This window comes from Hypomesus nipponensis, chromosome 26 (assembly GCF_054491055.1).
Source record: "Hypomesus nipponensis isolate SF chromosome 26, ASM5449105v1, whole genome shotgun sequence".
Taxonomy (NCBI): domain Eukaryota; kingdom Metazoa; phylum Chordata; class Actinopteri; order Osmeriformes; family Osmeridae; genus Hypomesus; species Hypomesus nipponensis.
The window spans coordinates 5,645,001-5,667,141 of NC_140386.1; the positions used below are offsets into that span (position 1 = coordinate 5,645,001).

At 44.3% G+C, this 22,141-nt stretch overlaps 4 protein-coding genes across 5 annotated transcripts in view; 3 read left to right on the forward strand and 1 right to left on the reverse strand.

Moving 5' to 3' along the window:
• Positions 1–410, forward strand: part of rad54l (RAD54 like) — a 7,355-nt gene extending 6,945 nt beyond the window's left edge. Inside the window, exon 18 of the mRNA XM_084693095.1 lies at positions 1–410. This exon is cut by the window's left edge and continues 38 nt beyond it. Coding sequence (XP_084549221.1) covers positions 1–164 — 164 coding nt within the window. The 3' untranslated portion in view covers positions 165–410.
• A 1,584-nt stretch (positions 411–1,994) lies between these two features.
• On the reverse strand, positions 1,995–12,177 carry lrrc41 (leucine rich repeat containing 41). The gene is made up of 10 exons (XM_084692393.1): positions 11,873–12,177; positions 11,661–11,747; positions 11,502–11,566; positions 10,570–11,350; positions 10,254–10,487; positions 9,571–9,735; positions 5,570–5,668; positions 2,697–2,825; positions 2,539–2,611; positions 1,995–2,453 (listed from the first exon to the last, which is right to left on the reverse strand). Exons 1-10 carry the CDS (start codon positions 12,030–12,032, stop codon positions 2,234–2,236), a joined length of 2,013 nt encoding a protein of 670 aa, XP_084548519.1. The 5' UTR covers positions 12,033–12,177; the 3' UTR covers positions 1,995–2,233.
• Positions 12,107–14,200, forward strand: LOC146221141 (proteasome subunit alpha type-7-like). Its single transcript, XM_084692394.1, has 7 exons — positions 12,107–12,317; positions 12,718–12,844; positions 12,933–13,057; positions 13,176–13,298; positions 13,457–13,576; positions 13,658–13,720; positions 13,862–14,200. The coding sequence occupies exons 1-7, from the start codon at positions 12,216–12,218 to the stop codon at positions 13,955–13,957; spliced, it is 756 nt and encodes a 251-aa protein (XP_084548520.1). The 5' UTR covers positions 12,107–12,215; the 3' UTR covers positions 13,958–14,200.
• Positions 14,201–14,343: 143 nt separating this feature from the next.
• Positions 14,344–22,019, forward strand: taf4b (TAF4B RNA polymerase II, TATA box binding protein (TBP)-associated factor). Of its 2 annotated transcripts, XM_084692392.1 has the most exons (16): positions 14,344–14,759; positions 14,866–15,553; positions 15,647–15,768; positions 15,898–16,008; positions 16,314–16,451; positions 16,549–16,671; positions 16,763–16,852; positions 16,955–17,146; positions 17,655–17,787; positions 17,912–17,996; positions 18,142–18,311; positions 18,701–18,831; positions 19,014–19,139; positions 19,241–19,297; positions 20,035–20,142; positions 20,663–22,019. In XM_084692392.1, the coding sequence occupies exons 2-16, from the start codon at positions 14,968–14,970 to the stop codon at positions 20,810–20,812; spliced, it is 2,322 nt and encodes a 773-aa protein (XP_084548518.1). In that variant the 5' UTR covers positions 14,344–14,759; positions 14,866–14,967; the 3' UTR covers positions 20,813–22,019. The 2 variants fall into 2 exon arrangements, with proteins under 2 accessions (XP_084548518.1, XP_084548517.1); XM_084692391.1 differs by lacking the exon at positions 14,344–14,759 and having other exon boundaries at positions 14,766–15,553.
• Positions 22,020–22,141: the final 122 nt, after the last annotated feature.

Here is a 22,141-nt window from a genome sequence, read left to right on the forward strand (position 1 = left end):
GCCCTCCGGCCGACACTACCGACTGCACGTGTGACCTGTCCCAGTGGCACCACTGCGCCGACAAGAGGGGACTGAGGGACCCCGTGCTCCAGGCCTCCTGGGACGCGGCCGTGTCCTTCGTCTTCCACCAGCGCTCTCACGAGGACCAGAGGGGCGTCGTGTGACACACGGAAGACCTGGCACGCGCCTAGGAGCTAAGGGAGGAGCCTGAAGAGGATGGAGTCACAGGCAGACTTGTCGCTCATACTGGGTACTGAGAGCTCAGATCATAGGACTGAATTTGCTGTCGGGCGGGTGGGCTGGGCTTTGTGCTGTGAGGATCCTCTGGTCTGGAATCCCAGTTTACGTGTATATGAAGATTTTCATTTGATTTCTCTACTGTGTAAATATGAATAAATATATACTGTATATATTGGTCTTTTTGTATTGTAGCCTGCTAACATTTAAGGGTGCATCCACACACACTAGCATTTTCATATCAATTTCCAAATACATCCATGTACACACAAATAGATGAACACATGAATGGATGAACACATGAATGAATGAACAGATGAATGAATGAATACATGAATTAATGAACACATGAATGGATGAACACATGAATGAATACAAAAACGAATGAACACATGAATGGATGAACACATGAATGAATGAATACATGAATGGATGAACACATGAATGAATGAACACATGAATGAATACATGAATGAATGAACACATGAATGGATGAACACATGAATGAATACATGAATGGATGAACACATGAATGGATGAATACATGAATACAAAAACGAATGAACACATGAATGGATGAACACATGAATGAATGAACACATGAATGAATGAACACATGAATGGATGAACACATGAATACAAAAACGAATGAACACATGAATGGATGAACACATGAATGGATGAACACATGAATACAAAAACGAATGAACACATGAATGGATGAACACATGAATGGATGAACACATGAATGGATGAATACATGAATACAAAAACGAATGAACACATGAATGGATGAACACATGAATACAAAAACGAATGAACACATGAATGGATGAACGAATGAATGAACACATGAATGGATGAACACATGAATGGATGAACACATGAATGGATGAACACATGAATGGATGAACACATGAATGGATGAACACATGAATGGATGAACACATGAATGAATACATGAATGAATGAATACATGAATACAAAAACGAATGAACACATGAATGGATGAACACATGAATACAAAAACGAATGAACACATGAATGGATGAATACAAAAACGAATGAGCACATGAATGGATGAACACATGAATACAAAAACGAATGAACACATGAATGGATGAACGAATGAATGGATGAATGAACACATGAATGGATGAACACATGAATGGATGAACACATGAATGGATGAACACATGAATGGATGAACACATGAATGAATACATGAATGAATACATGAATACAAAAACGAATGAACACATGAATGGATGAACACATGAATGGATGAACACATGAATGGATGAACACATGAATGAATACATGAATGCAAAAATTAATGAAAACATGAATGAATGCACAAATGAATGAATGGATGAATAAATACTTGCTTGAATGAATAAATGCACAAATGAATGAAAAAAAATAATTAAAACATGAATAATACATTTACTATTCGTGTATTCTATCATGCATATATTCATTCGTGTATTCATGTATTTATTCCTCTATTCATTTTTTGTATTTATGAATTCATTCCTTCATGTGTTCATCCATTCATGTGTTCATTCATTCATGTATTCATTCATTCATGTATTCATTCATTCATGTGTTCATTAAAGTATTCGTTCATTTGTGTATTCATGTATTCATTCATTTTTTATGTATACATTCATTTATGTATGTATGCATTGTTCCCAATATTATGAGAGGAGGCCAGTAGGCGTGGAAACCAACCCTGCAATTTTGTGACAAATGAATAAAAGGACAATGTACATTTTTATTCAAGTTTGGCAATTCTAATACATTACTGTGGGTATTTCACCATTACCCAGGGGCTTTATTTGAAGATAATCAGTATGTTAACACATGGCACATTTTGGTAATTGCTTTAATCAACATATATACAATATATCACAACTGTCCAAAGTAATAGAAACAACTTCCTTTAACGTCAATGACAAGTTACTCTACACAATTGCGTGTAAGTCCCGTTTGGTCACATGTTGCTGATGTGGTCAGCCATAGTAGTCCTGGAATTCCACTGGTCTGTCAGAACATGACAGAGTGGTCTGAGTGTGTCCAAGGCCTGGTCCCGTAGCAGGGGGTCTCGGTCCAGGGGGTTGCACATGAGGTCAAGGGTCAAGTGCTGAGGAGGATGGTTCGTCTGAAGCTCCCTCGCCAACTCCAGCAGCTCAGGTGGTTGGATGAAGTTTGAGCTTTCCAGGACAAAACAAGGCATGGGTTAGAAACTCCAAAGCTGGGGACTAGTTTAAGGACTGTGTAATGCATTTCTATTTTTACCTGATGTCAAGTTCCATCAACGTGCTTGGTAAGTCTCCAGTGAAAAGTTCCCCCAGGGCCGGCACATTCTTGGCTTGTTGGGAGGAAGAACACTATTTAGGATCAAACCATAGATTTTATTAAACACAACCAAAACCAAGGTCGATCAAATATATTACCGAGACGATTATGAGACAGGTTCAGGGACCGGAGAGATGCAATTGCCTTCAGGGACGTCACCAGTTCCCGCATGAACGCATCCTTCTTGCTGCATTTCTCAAGTAGCCGACAGTCCTTGAATGACAGTTCTTAGATTGTGGAGAAAGAGGACACTCGTTAATAAACTGGCAGTGGCTACACTTTAAGTCAATGCAAAAAATTAAAAAATGAGTGCTGTCAGTTTCACGCGTTATTAATGGCGTTAATGCAAACCCATTTTAACGGCGTTACTATTTTTAAACAACAGGCAAGCGCACACACACTTGTGTGGGCTTGCGAGCCGGTGTTATGCCAAAATCTCACTCTCATTCCACTCCCCTATGTGTAAACGCGAGCACTGCCTTCCTACCGTAGGCTATAGACCAATTATCACCCTACGTCACACAACTGTCCAGCAGGCTCAACTGCGCATGTCGGTTGCAAAAGACGAACTTCTCCCCGGTCTATTACACTTGGAGTGTCGATCAGGTCATCACATATCTCTGGCCACAGGATTGTTGGGCTTGGTTTAAGCAATAAGCCCCATGAGGCCGTGTTTTGCACTGATTTTAGATCATGTAAGGGGAGTTGTAGGCACGACGCAAAGAGTTTTCTAAAACTGTTACTACAAATATTTATGATGGTTTTATAAATAAAACCAATTAGAAACAAAATAGTTTAATAATAAACCGTCATTCTTCCGCCACTACAAAGTATAGTTCCATAGTATAGTCATAAATCGTTGCCACGCAAGAGTCAGATGGACACTTTTAAAGTTAATTGTGTTTTTTTATTTGAATTATTTGATGCGCAGTAATATGGAATGTTAAACAATGTTATGAGGATAACCTGTAAGGTTATGCTGGATTTTACAACGGCATGGAACGTGATATTGCCAATCACAATCAAGGATGGGAACAAACAGTTTTAGAAATGAACTTTTTGAGGCTCTTGGCCTTTGGACAAATACATTTAGGCCACGTTTCACTTGTCTATGCACAAAAGTCACTTGACCCCGATACCCTTAAATAGCCTGACCAAGTGATCGGGCAAAACTAGCCTGGCTAATGGAGGCCGCTTTCTCAGGCAAATTAGAAATTAAACAGGCTCGGTTAAAGAAATCCGAGATGCTGGCTATCTTCATCAGGCTCGTATCTACATTAGGCAGTCCTCCCTGCCGTTTCTGGTGTATAGAGTGAAATACAACATTGTGCACACTGCCAATGAGCGAGTCTGACTGAGGCTAACGTCAAAACAGTGTAACTGGGATGCAGTCTCACTCAGATTGCCAGTTTAAACCAATCAGAAAAATTATCGGACCAGCTCGCTAAAAGCAGAATTCCCATATCTCTTGAAAGCTGCCCTGATTGACTTTTTAGATGTAGTACTGACTGTAAAACTATGAACTTTGTGACATGACGTGATCACGAAGACTTGGTTGCTGCTCGACTATGCGGTCTGTACCGGGTGACATCCTCACTAAAATGTCAAGACTTCGTGACCCAAATCAAAATTCTGATGCGACAGATCAATGGGTAATCGCCTTCTCTCTTAAAGGCTGTCCTCCTTGACCTTTTTGGTCTTTTTAAATCTAACTATTTATATTATCCGTGTGATTCTTTTGCAATTTAATCTGCTATCCTTTCCTGGCTTTCTGCAACCACATTGCGCGCGCATCCCGAATGTTTACAAACAAATTGGTCTATTGCTATGTGCAGATTGGCAAATCGATGCGATGTTTACGTGTAAACTGTTAAACCTTGGTTCCCTCGTCTTAGGCTTTGAGAAAACTGTCAGGGTATTTTATTCATGTTTCATCGAAATATAAGTGATGTTGCGCTGCACTTGAGAGCCTATACGATTTGTATGTCGTGCTACATGTAAATCTGAATGATTGTTTCACGAAATCTGAATTATTGTACTTCACTGTACTTCACCTAGTTTAGAATGGGTTTATAGGGTTAGCAATAGGTTATTGTGTGTATTTAGGGTTTAGTATATTGTATTTTTTTATTTATCTGTATATTTAGAATTTAAGCTTAGCATAGATGTAATTTATGTTCTGTGTACTTATATGTTATGTTTTGCCAGGTGCTTGCGTTGTCTTTTCTTAAGAATTGCAGCGCCCAGTCTGACCTTGTGTTGTTCTGTACATCTGAAAAAAAAAAAAAATTGAACTTGAAAATAGACGTGATGTTGAGCTGCACTTGAGAAACGATGTTGATGTGGCACTGTTCTATCATTGGAATTAGGTAATATGTGAATTATATTGTAGTAGGCAGTGCACACGTTCACGAGTAGGAGAATGGAATTCTGTCAGGGAGTGAAATTTCAGCAAAACACCGGCCAAATAGTAGTAGGTTAACGTTACGTTTTGAGTGGATGGCAATCGCGAGATGCCGAAACGGATGCCAATAAGATTCTGAATGGAAAGTTCACTTTTAAAAAGTTGCCAAATGGTTCCATTGATGAGACCAAAGTGATCTGTGTGTTTGGTTGTTGTGAACTGAGCTATCGTCGCAGCACGTCCAGTCTGAAATACCACTTGTTAGCCAAGAACCCGGCTGATGCAAATTCTACAAGTGAGAATGTTAGTGTGAAATTGAACACGACAGTATGCCAATGTTGTTTTCAATAAAAATAAAAAACATTTGCACAAAGCAAGCCAATCTACGTTTCCACATTGATAAGAGCTTTAAAATTAGAAAAAAATGAGGGGAATTTTTTTTATCAAGGGACATTTAGAATAGATAAAATGTGAGATTTATTGCGAGTTAACTATGACTTTAAATTGTTTGACAGCACAAATTAAAAATTTGTATTTAACAGATGGATTAACACTTAACAGCCTTACCTTCCAACATACAGTTGCCAAGGAGATTAAAGATGGCACAGTGACAATCAGCCAGATTCATATCTTCAAGGTGCAACTTTTTTAGGCACCGATTTGACTCTGAAAAAGTAAACAACAACTTAACAAGTGTATCAGAGCCAACAGACAAATGTACCATCACACCTTTCCCCTACCCCCGACAAGGAGAAAGGGGGTTTTCCCCCTTGTCCTTATCTCCAGAGCAGGAGCTTCAAAGCTTCTGGCCCAGCATGGGGTCAGAAAGTAGACCAAAATGGCCTTACAGTATGGAGACAAAGGGTTTTAAGGAAAGACTAACTTTTCTGGATTTAGGGACTTTAATGCTGTGTTGATATAATTTGATGTTTTAATGTAACTTCCTTTTCCCGTTATAATAAATCAGTCAATCTTGATATCAAAATGATTTTAATCTACAAACTAAACCACTTATTAATGTTGTATTGTTATATTTTGAAGTATAAACTAGAGAGCATACAATTTCTGGGGAAATTGTGAGGGTGTGCTTGCGGCTGCCCCAGCTGCCCATAGTCTTCTGGTGTTTACATATTTAAAAAAGCATTTAAGTGTATGACTGCAGTTCTGACCATTGTGTTCCCTTGATAATAAGTTTGTAAAAATTACATGCATCACTTAGATGGAGGAGAGGAGATACTGGTTGGTTGGAAGAGAAGGAGGCCAAATGTAGCTCATGAAGATGCAGCGCTAGGTAACTTATTAAATTGTAATCAGATAAACAACTTGTTGGTTGCCCAACAAGAGGAAGACACAGCATCTGCTTCTTCAACTCCTTAATCCTCTCAGGGCACCTGTTGCACCGGGTTAGAAAGACATCAGCATAATGTAGCTAATTTTACACAATACATTAAGGATTAAAAAATCAACACTCATCTTTGCTATATTTAAAGGGTCAATTGTAGGCTATGGGACTTCTAATATTACAGTTAGTCTAATTATGTGTAAGACCGTGTTTCTCAAGTGGTGGGTCCCGACTCCTGACCCAAGTGGATCGCAAGCTGGTGTAGGACTTATTGATTCATAAAACCATCTAAACTCCATATATTAATGTTTTTTGTTATTTAAAAGTAAGCTCAGACGTATGAATGGAAAAGGCATCTTTGTAAACCATCCTGGTCTGTTGTTATGTGTAAACCGAACATTTCACTTAGCTACTTGACTTTAAATAATCACTTTGTATTCTACCAAATACAACAAAGCTGACTATAGCTAGATTTTTTTTTAGCTAACTGACTATCACTACGGCACTAGCTGGTGGCTGGACGATTTGTACAGTACCTCCCAGAAGAGGTCTGGAACGGAAGACTAACAAGGTAGCAAGTTAGCTGTAGCCAAGTCTAACACTTGGTAACACTGCAGATAGTAGCAGATGTGCTGGGGTAACAGCTAGAGCTAACTCCTCTGTGAAATAGCAGGCCACTGTTTCCGAAAGTAGATCTACTAGCTTAGCTCTAATAATATCAGCGTAGTAGCTATAGAGCTATCATATGTAGCTAGCTATCTAGCTACATTTCACAAACGTGTTTCATATCACAATGTAAAACGAAAACATTTGGCAGACCGGTGTAAAAATTGACCTAATCTCTATGACTTAAATGTCATTACAAGTTTTTAACTTCTCGTGATATTTTCAGGCATTTAGCCTACTCATATTGCATTCATTCATTAATAAAGAACCCCCTTTGAAGCTTATTTTAACAACGACGTACCAGCAGTAGCTATCTCAGATGGAATCGCGATTAAAATAGTACCATCTGATAACTGAAAATATGCCCCCAAAAACGTGAATAAGCTTGACATTTAGTTAGGGGAAAATCACTAATTCATAAAAATGTCAGTGGTAGCGATCATTGTCAGTAACAAGGCAAAATGCGATATAGCCCTGCTGTGTGGAGAAGCTGCCCCGGTAAATTGTAGGCTACTACTACTTACTACTAGCCTGTCTTGGTAGCGATTGCGTTGGTTTAATTCGATTTAACGTTACTTCCGTTGTACGGTCTAGGCTGAAATGAATTATTTTCATGAACAGATTGACAAAGTTTAGGGTGTGGCGATGGAGTTCAGGTTAGTAGTCACTAGTCAGATAGGTTCACCTATTGAAAGACTTTTGAAGTAAGGGGTAGTGCCGAACATGAGCCGCCGTTTGACATCCTACTGTACGAGCTGTTAACAGAGATGTTTTTTTTAGCTTACGCTACTAGCGTTCTTCTAGACTAGGCTACAGTACAGCGTTGCAGTGAGCTACACTGGTTTGAAACCACAGGTAATGATAATTTCACCAACAAATCGTTTAGTTGTAATCTAATGTCATAATAAATCCTACAACGAAAATGTATTTGTGAGGAATGTTTATTTTAACGATTGAAAACAGATGCATCATAGACCGCAGTAGTATGTGTTGCCCGGGCAACAGAGGCTAATGTCATGATGCTAATGCTTCAGTGAAATTGTAGACTACCGTTTCCGAAAGTAGATGTACTTCCTTAATAATATTACCTTATATTGTACATTACACATCACAATTGTGTGTCATATCACAAAGTAAAATGAGCAAATAGTTATCACCCAGGCCTCTTTGTTTGTGGCGTTTCTGCAGCTGCCTTGCTGTAAAGAAGTTAGCCTAAGCCTAGCCATCTCCCAGAAGTTAACGAGCTGCTAAACTAATGTTCTGCTAGAGATAGTCACGCGAGTTTTCGTGACGTTAGTGACGTTAGTGGCGTCAGTGACTGGGACGTTAGTGACGTTAGTGGCGTCAGTGACTGTGGCTAGCAAGTTAGCCACCGTTAGCTTCACTTTTCGTCACAAAAACGTAATTTCTACCAAACCGTGCAACGGAACGTAAATCCCGATACAAGCAACTCAATCGCTACCAAGACGAAACTTTTGACACCTAGGTTGCCTATGTAGTCCAAATATTGACAAAGTTTTAGGGGTGGGAAAATAAATAAATAATAATATATATGTGAGATAACAATGGTTGTGCCCTTGCCGAAGGCAAAGCACACCCAACAATACATGGACATTTGAAATAGCTGAACTCTGAAAAGTTATCAACCACTTCACACCCATACCTCAATCTCAGGATGGACGCCCAGGTGGGAGTAACTGACCAATCAAAAAGTTCACCTCCAAAAGGATACCCCCCTTTCTCAAGGATTATAAAACCCAGACGCACAAGCAAACCTTGCTTTTTCTCAAGGGTTCACCGGATGTGTTTGCGACACATCTGACTTATCCTTCTTAATCAGCAACTCACTGGACCACCAGGAACTTTAACAAAAGATACCTTTGCTCTAACCGTTTGACGACGAACTGAACTTTAATTATTCTTCAAACCGACAACAGTAACTGCGATATTGCTACATTTCTTACTTGTGAACATTGGCATATTGTCATTTAATTTGTTACGTTTGATTTTAGTTTGCAAATGATTTAACCTAACTTTTGTTAGGATTAGTTAACATAGGCTTCTGGAGAACAATGGAGGGAGTCTCTCTCTTTCTCTTCCCCTCCCCACGCGCTCTCAACCCACCATCTTGTATTCCACTCTCATCATAGTTTAGGACCTACTGTATACTGTTCAACTCAACTCACTCTCAACTAACCTATAACTTCTCTGGTATTTGTTCATAATAATTACATTTTCTTAAATAAATCATTGTTTATAATATTCGCGTTATCCCTCTTGTTCTGATCTGCTCTACTTTCATGGAATTCACTACTTAAGATTAGACTGATTATTATAAAGGCTATTATTCAATAATGTTTCCTCTGTCCCTTAAACAAATAAGAGGTGGTGCCCCCAAGAACTAGATACTTTATTATAAATTAAGTATTGCTAATCTTGACGGTGCAAACCCCGCTACACAAGATATTCAGCTAGTTACGTTAACCGAATGGAGAAATAGAACTGATACAACTGAATCCCTCATCGGAATGCTCTGAAACAGCATTCTACTAAACCTTACCCGTGATAGTCTGGAGGAGCTTGTCGTGTGTGTGGCCTCTTGATAGTCGCACGCCCGAGATGTGAACGGAGGTGAGATTCGATGAACGTTCCAGAACAGAGTAAAGGCTCTCCGGATTGGTCTCCACCTGAGGTAGTTTCACAGTCAGCTTTTCGAGAAGCAACTCTGTCAACAAGAAGAGAGGACAAGGGAAGAAAACAAAATTGGCATCATCGTTCAGAGTGAATCTTCACCCTCTCAACATTTATGCATTTAGCAGACGCTTTTATCAAAACCGACTTACAAAAGAGAGCTTATAAAAGTGCATAGGTCACTGATTATAACGAGAAAGCCCCAAACATTGCGGGTAGCCAAAACATGAAGCATACACTGTGAAAACTAAATAAGTCCCAAAGGGAAGAACAATAAGAGCTTGAGTTGAACAAGTTACAACTAAGCAATTTAATAACATGAACCTCAAAAAAGTGCAAGGGTGGAAAAAACAAAGCAAGCAACAAAAAATATATTACACAGCAACTACAGCAGTTTAAAGTCAGTTACAAATAACCGACAAGAGCAACATGTCTCTCAATAAGAGTCACTGTGATCCTGGAGGAAACATCAGGTCCAGCCAATCATTCCCAAGTACCGTTGTCCTCGCAACATGTCGTGCACGCGTGTGTGTGTGTGTGGGGGGGGGTCACCTGCTTGGGCTTCCTGTCGGGGAGGCTGTTCCTGAAGGGGTCTGTGGAACATTTCCATGGGATGGACCTCCATTGAGAAGGACCTGAGGTTGTGGCACGCATCCAGCAGAACCCCCACGAGGGAAGCGTCAGCCAGGTAGCCCACACTCAGCTCAGTCAGGGAGCTGCCGGACGTCTCCGACAGCTCCCTGAGAGACTCCGCCAGCATCAACACATCCCTCTTCTGAAAGACCTCTGTATAGAACGAAAGATGAATGCAGCAACTATACACACACACAAACAAAGAAGGGTATACAATGTCGTATATGAGACTCACTTCGACTACTGAGGATTAGAGAGCGGAGGCACAGCCAGGTGGAGAGGAGAGGCAACAGGACGGGAAGAATATGATCGCCGAACTCCTTAATCTCAAGTGAATGGATCTGGCCCAGAGGACACACCTGTCTGGTGGGCCCAGCCGAAGGAGTAAAAATCTGACACAGATGTTCAGGAGCCATATATTCGCGAAACTCCTCAGATTCTTTCTTCAGGGAATGGGAGGTTAACCTTGGACGCTTGCACGGTATCACATGCTCCTCCTCGTCATCATCGTCAACAGGCTCCTTCCACTTCGGTGTTGAGGAGTTTGCTGCGTGGGCATTTCCTGCAGGGGGAGTGCCTTTTGCTTTGTTTTTCACTGGGCAACTTTGGCTAGTACCCTGAGACTGTCTGCCATGGAGAATCCAACCAAGTAGAGTGGGATCTGGATTCCACATCACAACTTCTCCAGCTGCTCCGTGGTCAATGAGACGATGGAGTACATATAGCACACATCGCGCTGCCACGCTGATCAACTGTGTGTCGCGTTCCACTTCAATACACCGTACATTCTTCTCAAGGGCGCTCAGAACAGGTCTCTGCTCTGAGATGAAGCTGTACAAGTAACGAGAATCATGAAGGCAGAATCTGTGGACATGTTTGGCCATAACTAAGAGCATAGAGTTGAAATTGACGTTAAGTAGGTATTTAATATCGCTTCTGAAGCGGTAACCAAAGAATGTAAAATAAAAGAGTCTCTCCATAGCCTTCTGCCTCAATTCATCTTCTGTGAGTTTCAGCTGAAATAAAGTAAGAAAATATCAAATAGATGTCACACTGGTTTTTATAAAACTTCTTAAACAACTTTGCATGCATTTAACAGCAGACTTCAAATCTAGCCTAATCTGGCTGGGCTAATTCTAAAACACGCATGGCAAATAGAAAACGTACTTTTTTCTTCGAAGTTCCAAGTATGTTTTGTAGTATTCCTAACCACAGACAGGATGTGGAAATACCTATAGGCAGGAGAAAAAACAACCTAATAATGCCATATTCTGATCATAACAATAGCAATTTGAAAAGGCATACACTAGTAATGCTAATGCTTACCTTTGAGCTTCACTGTTGGATGAACATAATCAAGATCAACTATGTTCAGGTTAGGCAATAGATCCTTTATGAGAGCGGTTGGTAGGTCTGTGAGTAAATTACATTACACATCATTAAGTCTACAGCTTACTATGTCCATTCTTTCATTGTTGCATTCCATCGTAAAGGCAAAGTGTCAACCACACTGCTAGCCGCCATGAAGCGTCACTCACCAAGAACATTCATGCCGATGACATCCATGTGTTTGCTGGTTGCGTTGAGGCATATCTGCTTCAAAGTTATCGGCGTATGAGTTATAGATGAATGCTCGCATTCTCTTGTCGCTTTCTTTTTAGCTACCCTCCTGATCTTTTCAATATAATCTTGATGCATGACGACAGCAGCGTGGATGCTAGCTTTGTCTGTTTGTGTTAGCTTTAACGTTGATGTAAATTTGAGTGCGTGCGCATGTGCAGTCAGTACTCAGTACGCATTCACAAAGCTATCTCGTTTTACTTGTACTCTGGTTTTATGATTAGCTAGTTATAGCTAGCTTAGTTTAAGTTTTGCTAAACAATGTCTGCTAGATATGACAGAGCTATTACAGTATTTTCTCCTGATGGACATCTTTTTCAAGTGGAGTATGCTCAAGAGGCAGTGAAAAAGGGTTCCACTGCGGTGAGTAAGCATAGCAAGTTCATGCTAATAGCTTGCTTGCTAACAAGTAGCCTAAGTACAGTTGAGTTGGGTAGCTTAGCTAGTAGCATATATTTTCTAGTACTATTAATAAAGCCATGTGTAACCAGACCGATGTTTAAGATCCTATCTATATTGGCCTAAAGGCTTTACTGTTAGATTGTACCTTACTAGAGGGAACTATTTTCAATAGTTTTCTTGTGTAAGCTAGCCTAGTTAAAATATAATAAAATCATTTATTTGCGAGAGCCAGCTTAATCCCTCAGAGTGTGTGTACTGGCCGTTATTAGTATGGACAGAATGATATACCCAGCAGAAACAACAATGACAGAATTTTAAAAGCGTTATCCAAATATGTTATCTGTCGTTGATTGACATGCAGGTTGGCATCAGAGGGAAAGACATAGTGGTTCTGGGTGTTGAGAAAAAGTCCGTAGCCAAACTGCAAGAGGAGAGGACTGTGCGAAAGATATGCGCCCTGGATGAGCATGTGTGCATGGCTTTTGCAGGTAAGACACTGTCAATAGATAACATGGTATGAAACCGTACATGGGCGATTATTGCATCAGAGAGTCTTTGTTCCCCATTTCCTCCCAGGTCTGACAGCAGATGCTCGGATCGTCATAAACAGAGCCAGGGTGGAATGCCAGAGCCACCGTCTCACTGTAGAAGATCCTGTGACTGTGGAGTACATCACCCGACATATCGCCACACTCAAGCAGGTAGCTTTAGCTGCACTGTCACTTATGCATTTGTCACCCAGAGTTGTTCTCTAAACACACACACAATGTACGTGTACTGTTTCACCTGGCTGTCTCATGTCGATCCCTTTGTTACTAGCGCTATACCCAGAGCAACGGACGCAGACCGTTTGGTATCTCTGCCCTGATTGTGGGCTTTGACTATGACGGCACCCCTCGGCTGTACCAAACAGATCCTTCCGGAACATATCACGCTTGGAAGGTGCGTCTCCTCGCTCTCCTCTTACCAGAGCAATGTCACACACCTTACACATGGTTGACAAGAACCACTGGCTCCCATATTTCCATACTTTTGAATCGTATTACATACATATCGGGGTGACATTTTTTTCTCTTCTCTCTGCCCAACCACCTGTGCAGGCAAACGCCATCGGTCGCAGTGCAAAGACGGTTCGAGAGTTCCTTGAGAAGAACTATACAGAGGAGGCCATTGCCACGGACAATGATGCCATCAAGCTCGCTATCAAGGCCCTCCTCGAGGTAAGGCTGAGACGCATGCATCACTACCAAAGGTTCATAATGGGAACAGAAGGTCAACCTCATTAACCTGTGTTTACCTAGGTTGTCCAATCAGGAGGCAAGAACATTGAGCTGGCTGTTATACGGAGGAGTCAACCACTGAAGGTAAGCACTTCACACACACACACACACACACACACACACACACAGTGCACTCATGCACGTCACTTTCCTTTTACACAAATGCCTTCTGCTTTTCTGAATGCCGAAATACCAATTAAATCAAAATGTTTTGTTCATCTGCAGCTTCTCGAGTCTACGGAAATTGAAACACTTGTGGCCGAAATTGAGAAGGAGAAAGAGGAGGAGGCCGACAAGAAGAAACAGAAGAAGTCCTCCTAATTCAATGTGGTACCGTCGCATCACTATCGTGTTCTGCGTGGACAGACCCGCTTCACTTCATGATGGAAGCATCTTGTACACTTTCAGTTGGCATCCGTCACAGGACTCTAGATCATTTTCTCTGTTGTTCAGTAGCGTGGCTGTCAAGATCCCTCTAGGCTTGTTGGTTTGTTATATTTTGTTAACCTATAATTGATGACGACTGAACTTAAAAATAAAATTATACTTTGTACTTTGGTTTAACTTCTGTGTCTGTAGTCTTATTCTTTGTTCAATTGCAGACTTTTTCCCCAGGCATTTAAATATAAAACGAAGTTTCCAATACGTTTTGTTTGCTTCTACAGGCTTCATGTAGCACAGCTATGCAGCTCAAGTTAAATTAACTTGTGATGGTTTGTAAAAACACAATAAGGACTGTGTTAATGGAGATGGTTAATAGAAAACACAATTTCAAGGTTCAGAAACTTGTCACAAGATTGGTTTGTTTGCTACTTTTCTCACTGAAAACAACTTACCTCACTGTAGTCTTACTTTACTCTTGAGTTACATGGTGAAGTACCGGCGGCTTGGTAGCCTAAAAATATTTGTCACTAAAAACTGAATTTGAATCTTTTTTTTTTTATAGCTCAACTTAAACAAAAGCATAAAAAACGGAATCAAAATACAATTTTCTATTTGAATGAATGTATTAGTTTGGAAATGAATTCCAATAAACTGCTTCAGGGAAGTGGAAAGATTCACATGGCTACATTTCATGAACGCATGCTGTCGAGTCGTAGGCGTGCGCATGTTCTGCAAGACGGTAAGCTACACTTTTTGATTCGTTGTCTTTTTCATCCTGGTATGCTATTGCTTTTGCATTCATAAGTCATAGACTAACTGCAACTATTGGCTGTCTGTGTTGAAAGCTATAGCCACAGTGACGGTTATTTCGAAGTGGATCCAAGTGAATGGCAGTTATATTTGGCGGATAGTACCTGGGCCTTTCGAAATATTAAGTTACGATAAATATGGCGGACGTCGAGCCTCACAGTGCAAGTGAAACTCAAGACTTGCCCGAGAAAAGTTCAACTTCAGAGACATCAGATAGCTTGACAGCATCTGCAGTAAATGGCGCAGCGTCGTGTAATAACCCTCAAGAACATGGAGAGGCAGCCGTTGCTGGCCCGACCACCTCTACCACAAGTACCGCTGACGCCGACACTTTTTCGGACAGTGTTCAAACTAACCAACAGAGCACAAATCATGCAACATATGTTGTACCAACAACTGTATCGACAGTTCTTACTGGCAAAGACAACTCTCAAACAGTATTGGCAATCGTCTCGCAATCAACTCAGAGCAACGCCGATGCTTCAAATTTGAACACGGGAACGGTTGTGTTGAAAGCAAAACCAAGCACAGCTGACCAGAGCGGGACCCCACAAGCTCCACAACGTGTGGCACAAGTTGGACCAATGACAACCATGACTAACGCTCCAGGCAAAGCATTAGTGATAGCTGTGCCTAGACCAACAGCTCCACAGCCTACGCCAGTAACACCGCGACCCCCGTCTACACCCTTACAGCTACCAGCTAGCTTCCAAATACCGCCAGGTCAGTGTTGCATGGATATCACTTGACCGCTAAAGCAGAGAGCGTAGCTGTTAACCATTAAAAGCTCTTAAATGTTGTCTGTTTGGCTGGAAGGTATGGTGCTCATTCGAAGTGATAGCGGTCAGCTGATGTTGGTCTCCCAGCAAGCTCTTGCCCAAGCCCAGCAGGGAACCAGAACATCCAGCAATGTTGCTTCCAGACCTCTAAGCCCACAGGTGCTGCACTGTACTCTGGTCTTCTGGTGCATTTGAACGTGATCACCTGATGTCTTGTAGGATAAGTACGTATTGCCACAATGCTCTTTTTCGGACCCAGATGGTAACAAGCAGGCTATTTCACTACAGGTGTCTGCAGCAACGACCATCAAAAAGACAGACAACCAGTCTGTGATCAGAGTTCCTCCCCCTCCCAACATGCATGTGGCCCCCACAGCACAGAGAACTCCTGTGATTAAGGTACGCCCATAACTCGGTGACCACAACATGTCTTGTGTTGATCACGTGCGCGCATGCGTTTGGTTTCGTAAGGATTTTGTCCATGTTTCTACTTACATTTAGCAGACGCTCTTATCCAGAGCGACTTACAGTAAGTACAGGGATATTCCCCCCCGAGGCAAGTAGGGTGAAGTGCCTTTCCCAAGAACGCAACGTCATTTAGCACGACCGGGAATCGAACCAACAACCTTCTGATTGACAGCCCGACTCCTAACCATTCAGCCATCTGACCAACGATGTTTCTACTTGGGTGTGTGTTGCTGCAGGTGGTAGGGGCGGGGGTTCCCACCCCTCAAGTTGTTCAGGCACCACATCCAATTGTGCGGCCAGTGTCTCAGCCCAGGCTCCAGACCCCCATGGCGAAAACCAACGCTCCTAATGTCGCCCCCACTACAATCACACGGGTGAGTTCCGTTAAGTGGACTTTCTGGTTTGTTGGGGGAGGAATTTTCAAAAAAATAATCAACAAACACGTACTTTTCCCACCTGTTCCTCCCTCAGGAGACCTTGGAGAACGTGAAGAAATGCAAGAACTTCCTGGTGACGCTGATAAAGCTGGCTTCCAGTGGCACCCACTCCCCAGACATGGCCAAGAATGTCCGAGAGCTAGTCAGGAGTCTGCTGGTAAAACACACATTCACCACCTCTCATTGTCATTGAAAACGTATTACGCCCTCTGCTGGTACATTAACTTCATTTTTCCTTTGTCTTGCAGGACGGAAGCATAGAACCGGAGGAATTCACCGACCGACTATATCGCGAGCTGAAGTCCTCTCCGCAACCATACTTGGTCCCTTTCCTAAAAGTCAGTATTACGATTGGATGCACTGACACTCCCCCAACAACTTGACCAACCAACTCACCCCTCAGGTCTCCTTCCTCCCTCCTCCTCTTCCATTGTCTCCAGAAAAGCCTGCCCGCTGTGCGCCAGCTCACCCCCAATCCCCAGCTCTTCATCCAGCAGGTGGACCAACCCAAGCCCCAGGCTCCGGCCTCCAAGGGCCCCACCCCCACAGCCCGCACCCCTTCCCTGCTGTCCGCCAACATCAAGCCCTCCGCCGCCATCACTGGGAGACAGCCTTACAAGCCGGCCCAGCTGGTAAATCACTCCACCAGGGATTGGGATGGAGCAGGCCTGAGTTAACCAGATAAGACCAAGTCTGCTTGCATTCAAACTATGGAGCTGTGCAGCCCCCCCCCCCCTTCCACCCCTCCACATTCATCCACTTTGCATAATAATCCAATGAATGTGTGTGTTAGTTGCGAAGGGGTTGCAGTGGATTTCAGCAAGTTTGTCTCCATGCTTTGTCTTCATTCTCTCCCAACATACTAGGGCCCGAGGTGAGGCCTAATCTACTTAGAGCCCCAAACTGAGGAGAAGTAACCACATTCCAGCTACCGGTTCCTAAATTAGTACTTTCATCACTCTCCTCTCCGAGACGCAAACACACCATTAGTCCGTGCTCTGCGTCGAGAACTTATAGCATTCTCATTGTTTATAATGTTATTTACCTCATTAACTGCCCCGAGCGCGTGCCTACATTCTAAATCACATGTCTATCGTGTGTGTGTGTGTGTGTGTGTGTGTGTGTGTGTGTACACCTCAGGTGATTCAGCATCCCAGGGGTGTAGCCGGTATGCCTGCTGTGACATCGTCAGCCTCGTCCTGTCGGATCCTGACCGTGTCTGACAGAACCACGGCCAAGCCCATAGTCCTCCAGTCTGGGCAGCACCACACAGGTGAAGGAAACAAACAGCCCCCATACCCACTGATCCCACGGATCAATTCTACCCGTCAGCTGCCCCCGTTTCAAGGGGAAAAAGGGGTTGCACGTTTGATCTCTGTTTTGTCTTCTCTGCCAAGGGGCTATTTTCCGACGGCCGCCTTTCAAAGCCTTCGCCCCTGCGTCCCAGACACACACCTTCAAGCACAGTGGCGGCTCCTACAGGTGAACACGCCATCTCCCTCACAATCCGTATCACGCCGGCTTGTGCGTTGTGGGTCTATGGATACGGCCTATGGACACAGCCCGTGTGAGATCGCGAGCGTCTCGGTGGGTCAGTTGTGTGTGTGTGTGTTTCGTCCTGCCGCAGAGAGGACGACGACATCAACGACGTGGCCTCCATGGCCGGGGTCAACCTGAGCGAGGAGAACGCCCGAATCCTAGCCACCGACTCGGCCTTGGCGGGCTCCGTGGTGCGGTCGTGTCGCGACGAGCCTTTCCTGCCCCCCGGCCACCTGCTCACACGCATCCTCCGCGCCGGTACCCACCACGCCCCCCACCCCCCCCTCTCTGTTCTACCCCGCCGACTTCTTTCCGACCCCCACTCCTCCAAACGATCTCACACCAGCCAGTTAAAAAAAAAAGGAGCTGCTTGACGGTTCACCGACCCCAATGAGAATGTGGGAGTTGACGGGAGTGCCTTTGCACGACGTCGTGTGGAGGAGTTCTGGGTCGGCTGTTCAGGCCGTGCCATTGTGTCATGCACGCGGGTCACCAACAGGGGGCGGCGTTGAACTTTGGACAAAGTCGTCCGTCCGCCAATCACAGCAGTTCTGAGGGGAACAGACAGACAAAGGGGATCATCACACAGCAGGCATTCATCCTAGCCCCCCTCTCTCTCCCTCCCTCCCCCAAACCCCCTGCCGAAGGTGAGGCTGTGGGCGTGTCGGAGGTGGGGCCGGACGTGGTCAACCTGGTTTCCCACGCCACTCAGGAGCGCCTCAGAGACCTGCTGGAGAAGGTCTCTGTGGTGGCACAGCACCGCAAGATTGTTCTCAAGGTGCTCTCCCCTGACACACACACACACACCTCCTGTGTACAGGCTCATACATGCCTTACATATGAACATTCGTAATTTAAAGTCCAAGGTCTGCAAAAAACTATCAAACAACAACTCTTGGCTCTCCTGTGTGTGTGTGTGTGTGTGTGTGTGTGTGTGTGTGTGTGTGTGTGGGAGATCAGGAGGATTTCCGCCACACACAGGTGAGCGACGTGCGCTCCCAGCTGCGCTTCTTGGAGCAGCTGGAGGGTCTGGAGAAGCAGAGGAGAGACGAGGAGGAGCGCGACAAGCTGCTCCGCATCGCCAGGGTAACCGCGCCCCTCCCGCGACGCATCCCCCCCCCCCCGAAAGAGTGTGATCGTCTCTCGAATCGACGCGTGTCGTTTTTCTCCCCTTTCTCCCTCCACAGAGTCGATCGAACACAGAAGACCCTGACAGACAGCTGCTCAAACAGCGGGCCAAAGAGGTACATATTCACGCTACGGCGTGAGGCAGTCGTTGGCTGTAACTCGAACCAGCTTCTATTCCTGCTAGCCAGACCATCTCCAAGCTGGGATGGGAAGCCATACATGCATTGTAGACTTTACTCCTTCACTCCAAAGTAAGTGTTTGGGAATCCAAACGTGTTCCTCTGTTTTTCAGACTAATTGTTCATTTAGGAATCTAAGGCGGTGTTTAGGGCCGGGGGAGGGAGGGAGGGGGCGGGGAGTTTGGGGGAGATAAAGTAAGCAGTTGCCTGCTTGTTTCTCATGTCAAGCCAGCAGCCGAGATGCAGGGCTGTTTGGGTTGTTTTCCCCCCTTCTGCGTTTGTGGAGCGCTAGCGGCATCCACCGTTTCCCAGAGGTGTCTCCGTGGCAACCGCGGAAAAATCAACAAAAGCCGTTTCATTTACATGCCCAGGCTGTGCCATCCCCCCTCCAGCACCCCCCACCAAGCCCCGGAGTGGGTACCGCACTAATTGAGGCTCATTTTAATTGAGCAACTTTCTGGGTCTGTAGTCTTGGCCCCACAGCGTTTTCTGGAAATGAAAGCGCCCACCCTGTTCCTCGGCGGAACCTCGACATTGTTTACGTTTCCATACGGTTCGACCCCGACCTCGTCTTGAGACGCACTGTTGCTATGCTACAACTGTTCCACCAGCCATCCTCCCTCCCTCCCTCCCCCCACTCCCTCCCTCCCTCTGTGTCCGCCCTCTGGTTTCAGCTGCAGCAGTTGGAGCAAGCTCAGCTCCAGCACAGGGAAGCCAACCAGACTGCCTTGGCTGCCATAGGGCCCCGCAAGAAGAGGCCCCTGGACCCCACGGGAACCCAGGTTTCTACCGGTTGTCTGTGTGTCCGTCTGTGTGTGTGTGTGTCTGGTGGGGCTCTTTATTTCTGTCCTGTTTTCTGTCACCTGTTTTTTTTTTTTTTTTTTTGTGGCATCCATAACGAGGAACCCTCCGAGACAGGATGGGGGGGGGGGGGGCAAGGGGGGGGTGCTCATGTGCAGGACTGTTAGTTTAGCTTAATGAGTCTGTAATTCTCGGTTTATTTCATTCCTTCCCCCTCCGGGCGCCCAGTTTAGAGATGAGGCGCCGAATAACTGCAGACATTTAACTAGCGCTTTGAACTCCATTACCCAGAGGACCCCTCTGCCTGGGAGCTGTTCCCTACCTCCTCCTCTCTCTTTCCTCTACTCGCCACAGGGCCTTCCTTTCTGCCTTCGCAGGCGTCGCCTCCACTGCTGCGGGAGACGCGGGCACGGGAAGCGGGGGTACGAGGATGTCACTAACTTTTGAGTGGGAACACTTTCTCTGTCTCTCTCTGTCTCTCTCTCTGTCTCCGTCTCTCAGGCTGGAGGGGCGAGCAGCAGCTTGTCAGTGCTGCAGAGGGCCGGCGTTCGGCGGCTTACCCGGGTATCCCTGAGAGACCTGCTGTTCTGTATGGAGCAGGACCCTGCACTGCGCCACTCCCTGGCCCTGTACAACGCACTGCTCCGATAGGCTGACCCTGACCCTGGGGGGTGGAGCCTGTGAAGCCAGGGCTGTCCTGTGGGCTGAAATCGCGCGAGTTCATAAGTACGGCACAAAATGTGCCTTATTTTTCCGGATCTGTTTTGTTCCCTTTGTTTGTTATATTATCATTTTGATTCATAAGAAGTATTTGTTTGTTGTTATTCCCTGAGCCTTGTGAGCTGATGTGTTCGTGTCAGTCAATATTTCAGGAGTATCTTCAAGTGGTTGACCAGTATGACAGGTTTTCACAATTGTCATCTGTGCGGACAATAAATCCACGTTTACGCAGTATGCAAACCTTTTTCCGACTATTCTCTCGATGTCTCACCGTGTCCACTTTCCTCAATAAAATCCCTGGTTGTGAATGAGGACATGGGTTAGATGTAAGTCCCAAAGTGTCACCCTAAGCTAAGTAGGTGGAGACTCCGTGCTGTGCTGTAAGTTGCTGGAGCACGTTCAGAGAGACATTATTCCATTGTCTCGCCGTGCAACATTGAGAAGCTTCCGGCATTCAGCCACCACCCCAGTTTAAGACAAAAGAAGGGCTAAATGAATTGGAAGTGAACAGAATGGACCACTGCTCTTGGCGGGAACAACCTAACTGGAGGGCAGTGAAGATCAGAGTTGTACTAATTGATTGATTACCGTGCTCCTTCGGTATTGTCTGGTGAAATGTGCCAACTCCAGAGGCCTCCTGTCTCACATCAAAGACAAAGCCCTGTCAAATCCAGGAAGGGGAAGACGATTTAGCGGCATTAATATGCATGCGACGCTCATGTATATTGATGTATTGTGTCTCCGAAACAATTGAACTCTGCATTTTCCATCTCAGTGTAGTTTTTAGTTGGTGTGCTTGCTACCAGCGTCTGTATCTTCACTGGTCTGTCCCAAATAAAGCAGAAATGATCTGCTATATTGAAATGCATCTTTAAAACAAAATAAGCCCACTTAAAATATGTTTGGCTTAGTGTTGTATTTGACAGTGTGGTCAGATTTTCCCTATTATTCCTGCTACGGATGTTTTGTAACGTAAGTTACAAAAACGGAGACAAACTGAAATGACAATTTCCATCGGGCCACCCCTTTGAGCTAGATATGTAGGTCATATCTTTGGTCTTACCTTTAACCAATAATCCACAAATGAATGCTGTATACTTTTTAATCTAATCAATCTTTATCAATAATAAATCGTAACTTATTGGGATGTCTGTGTGCGTGTCCTTTAGTATTGTGAAAATCCATGTTTTTCCATCCAAGTTCACAGCATGAAAACTGTTGTCTTTATGGACGTTTGATATCAATCGAAACAGTAGCCCC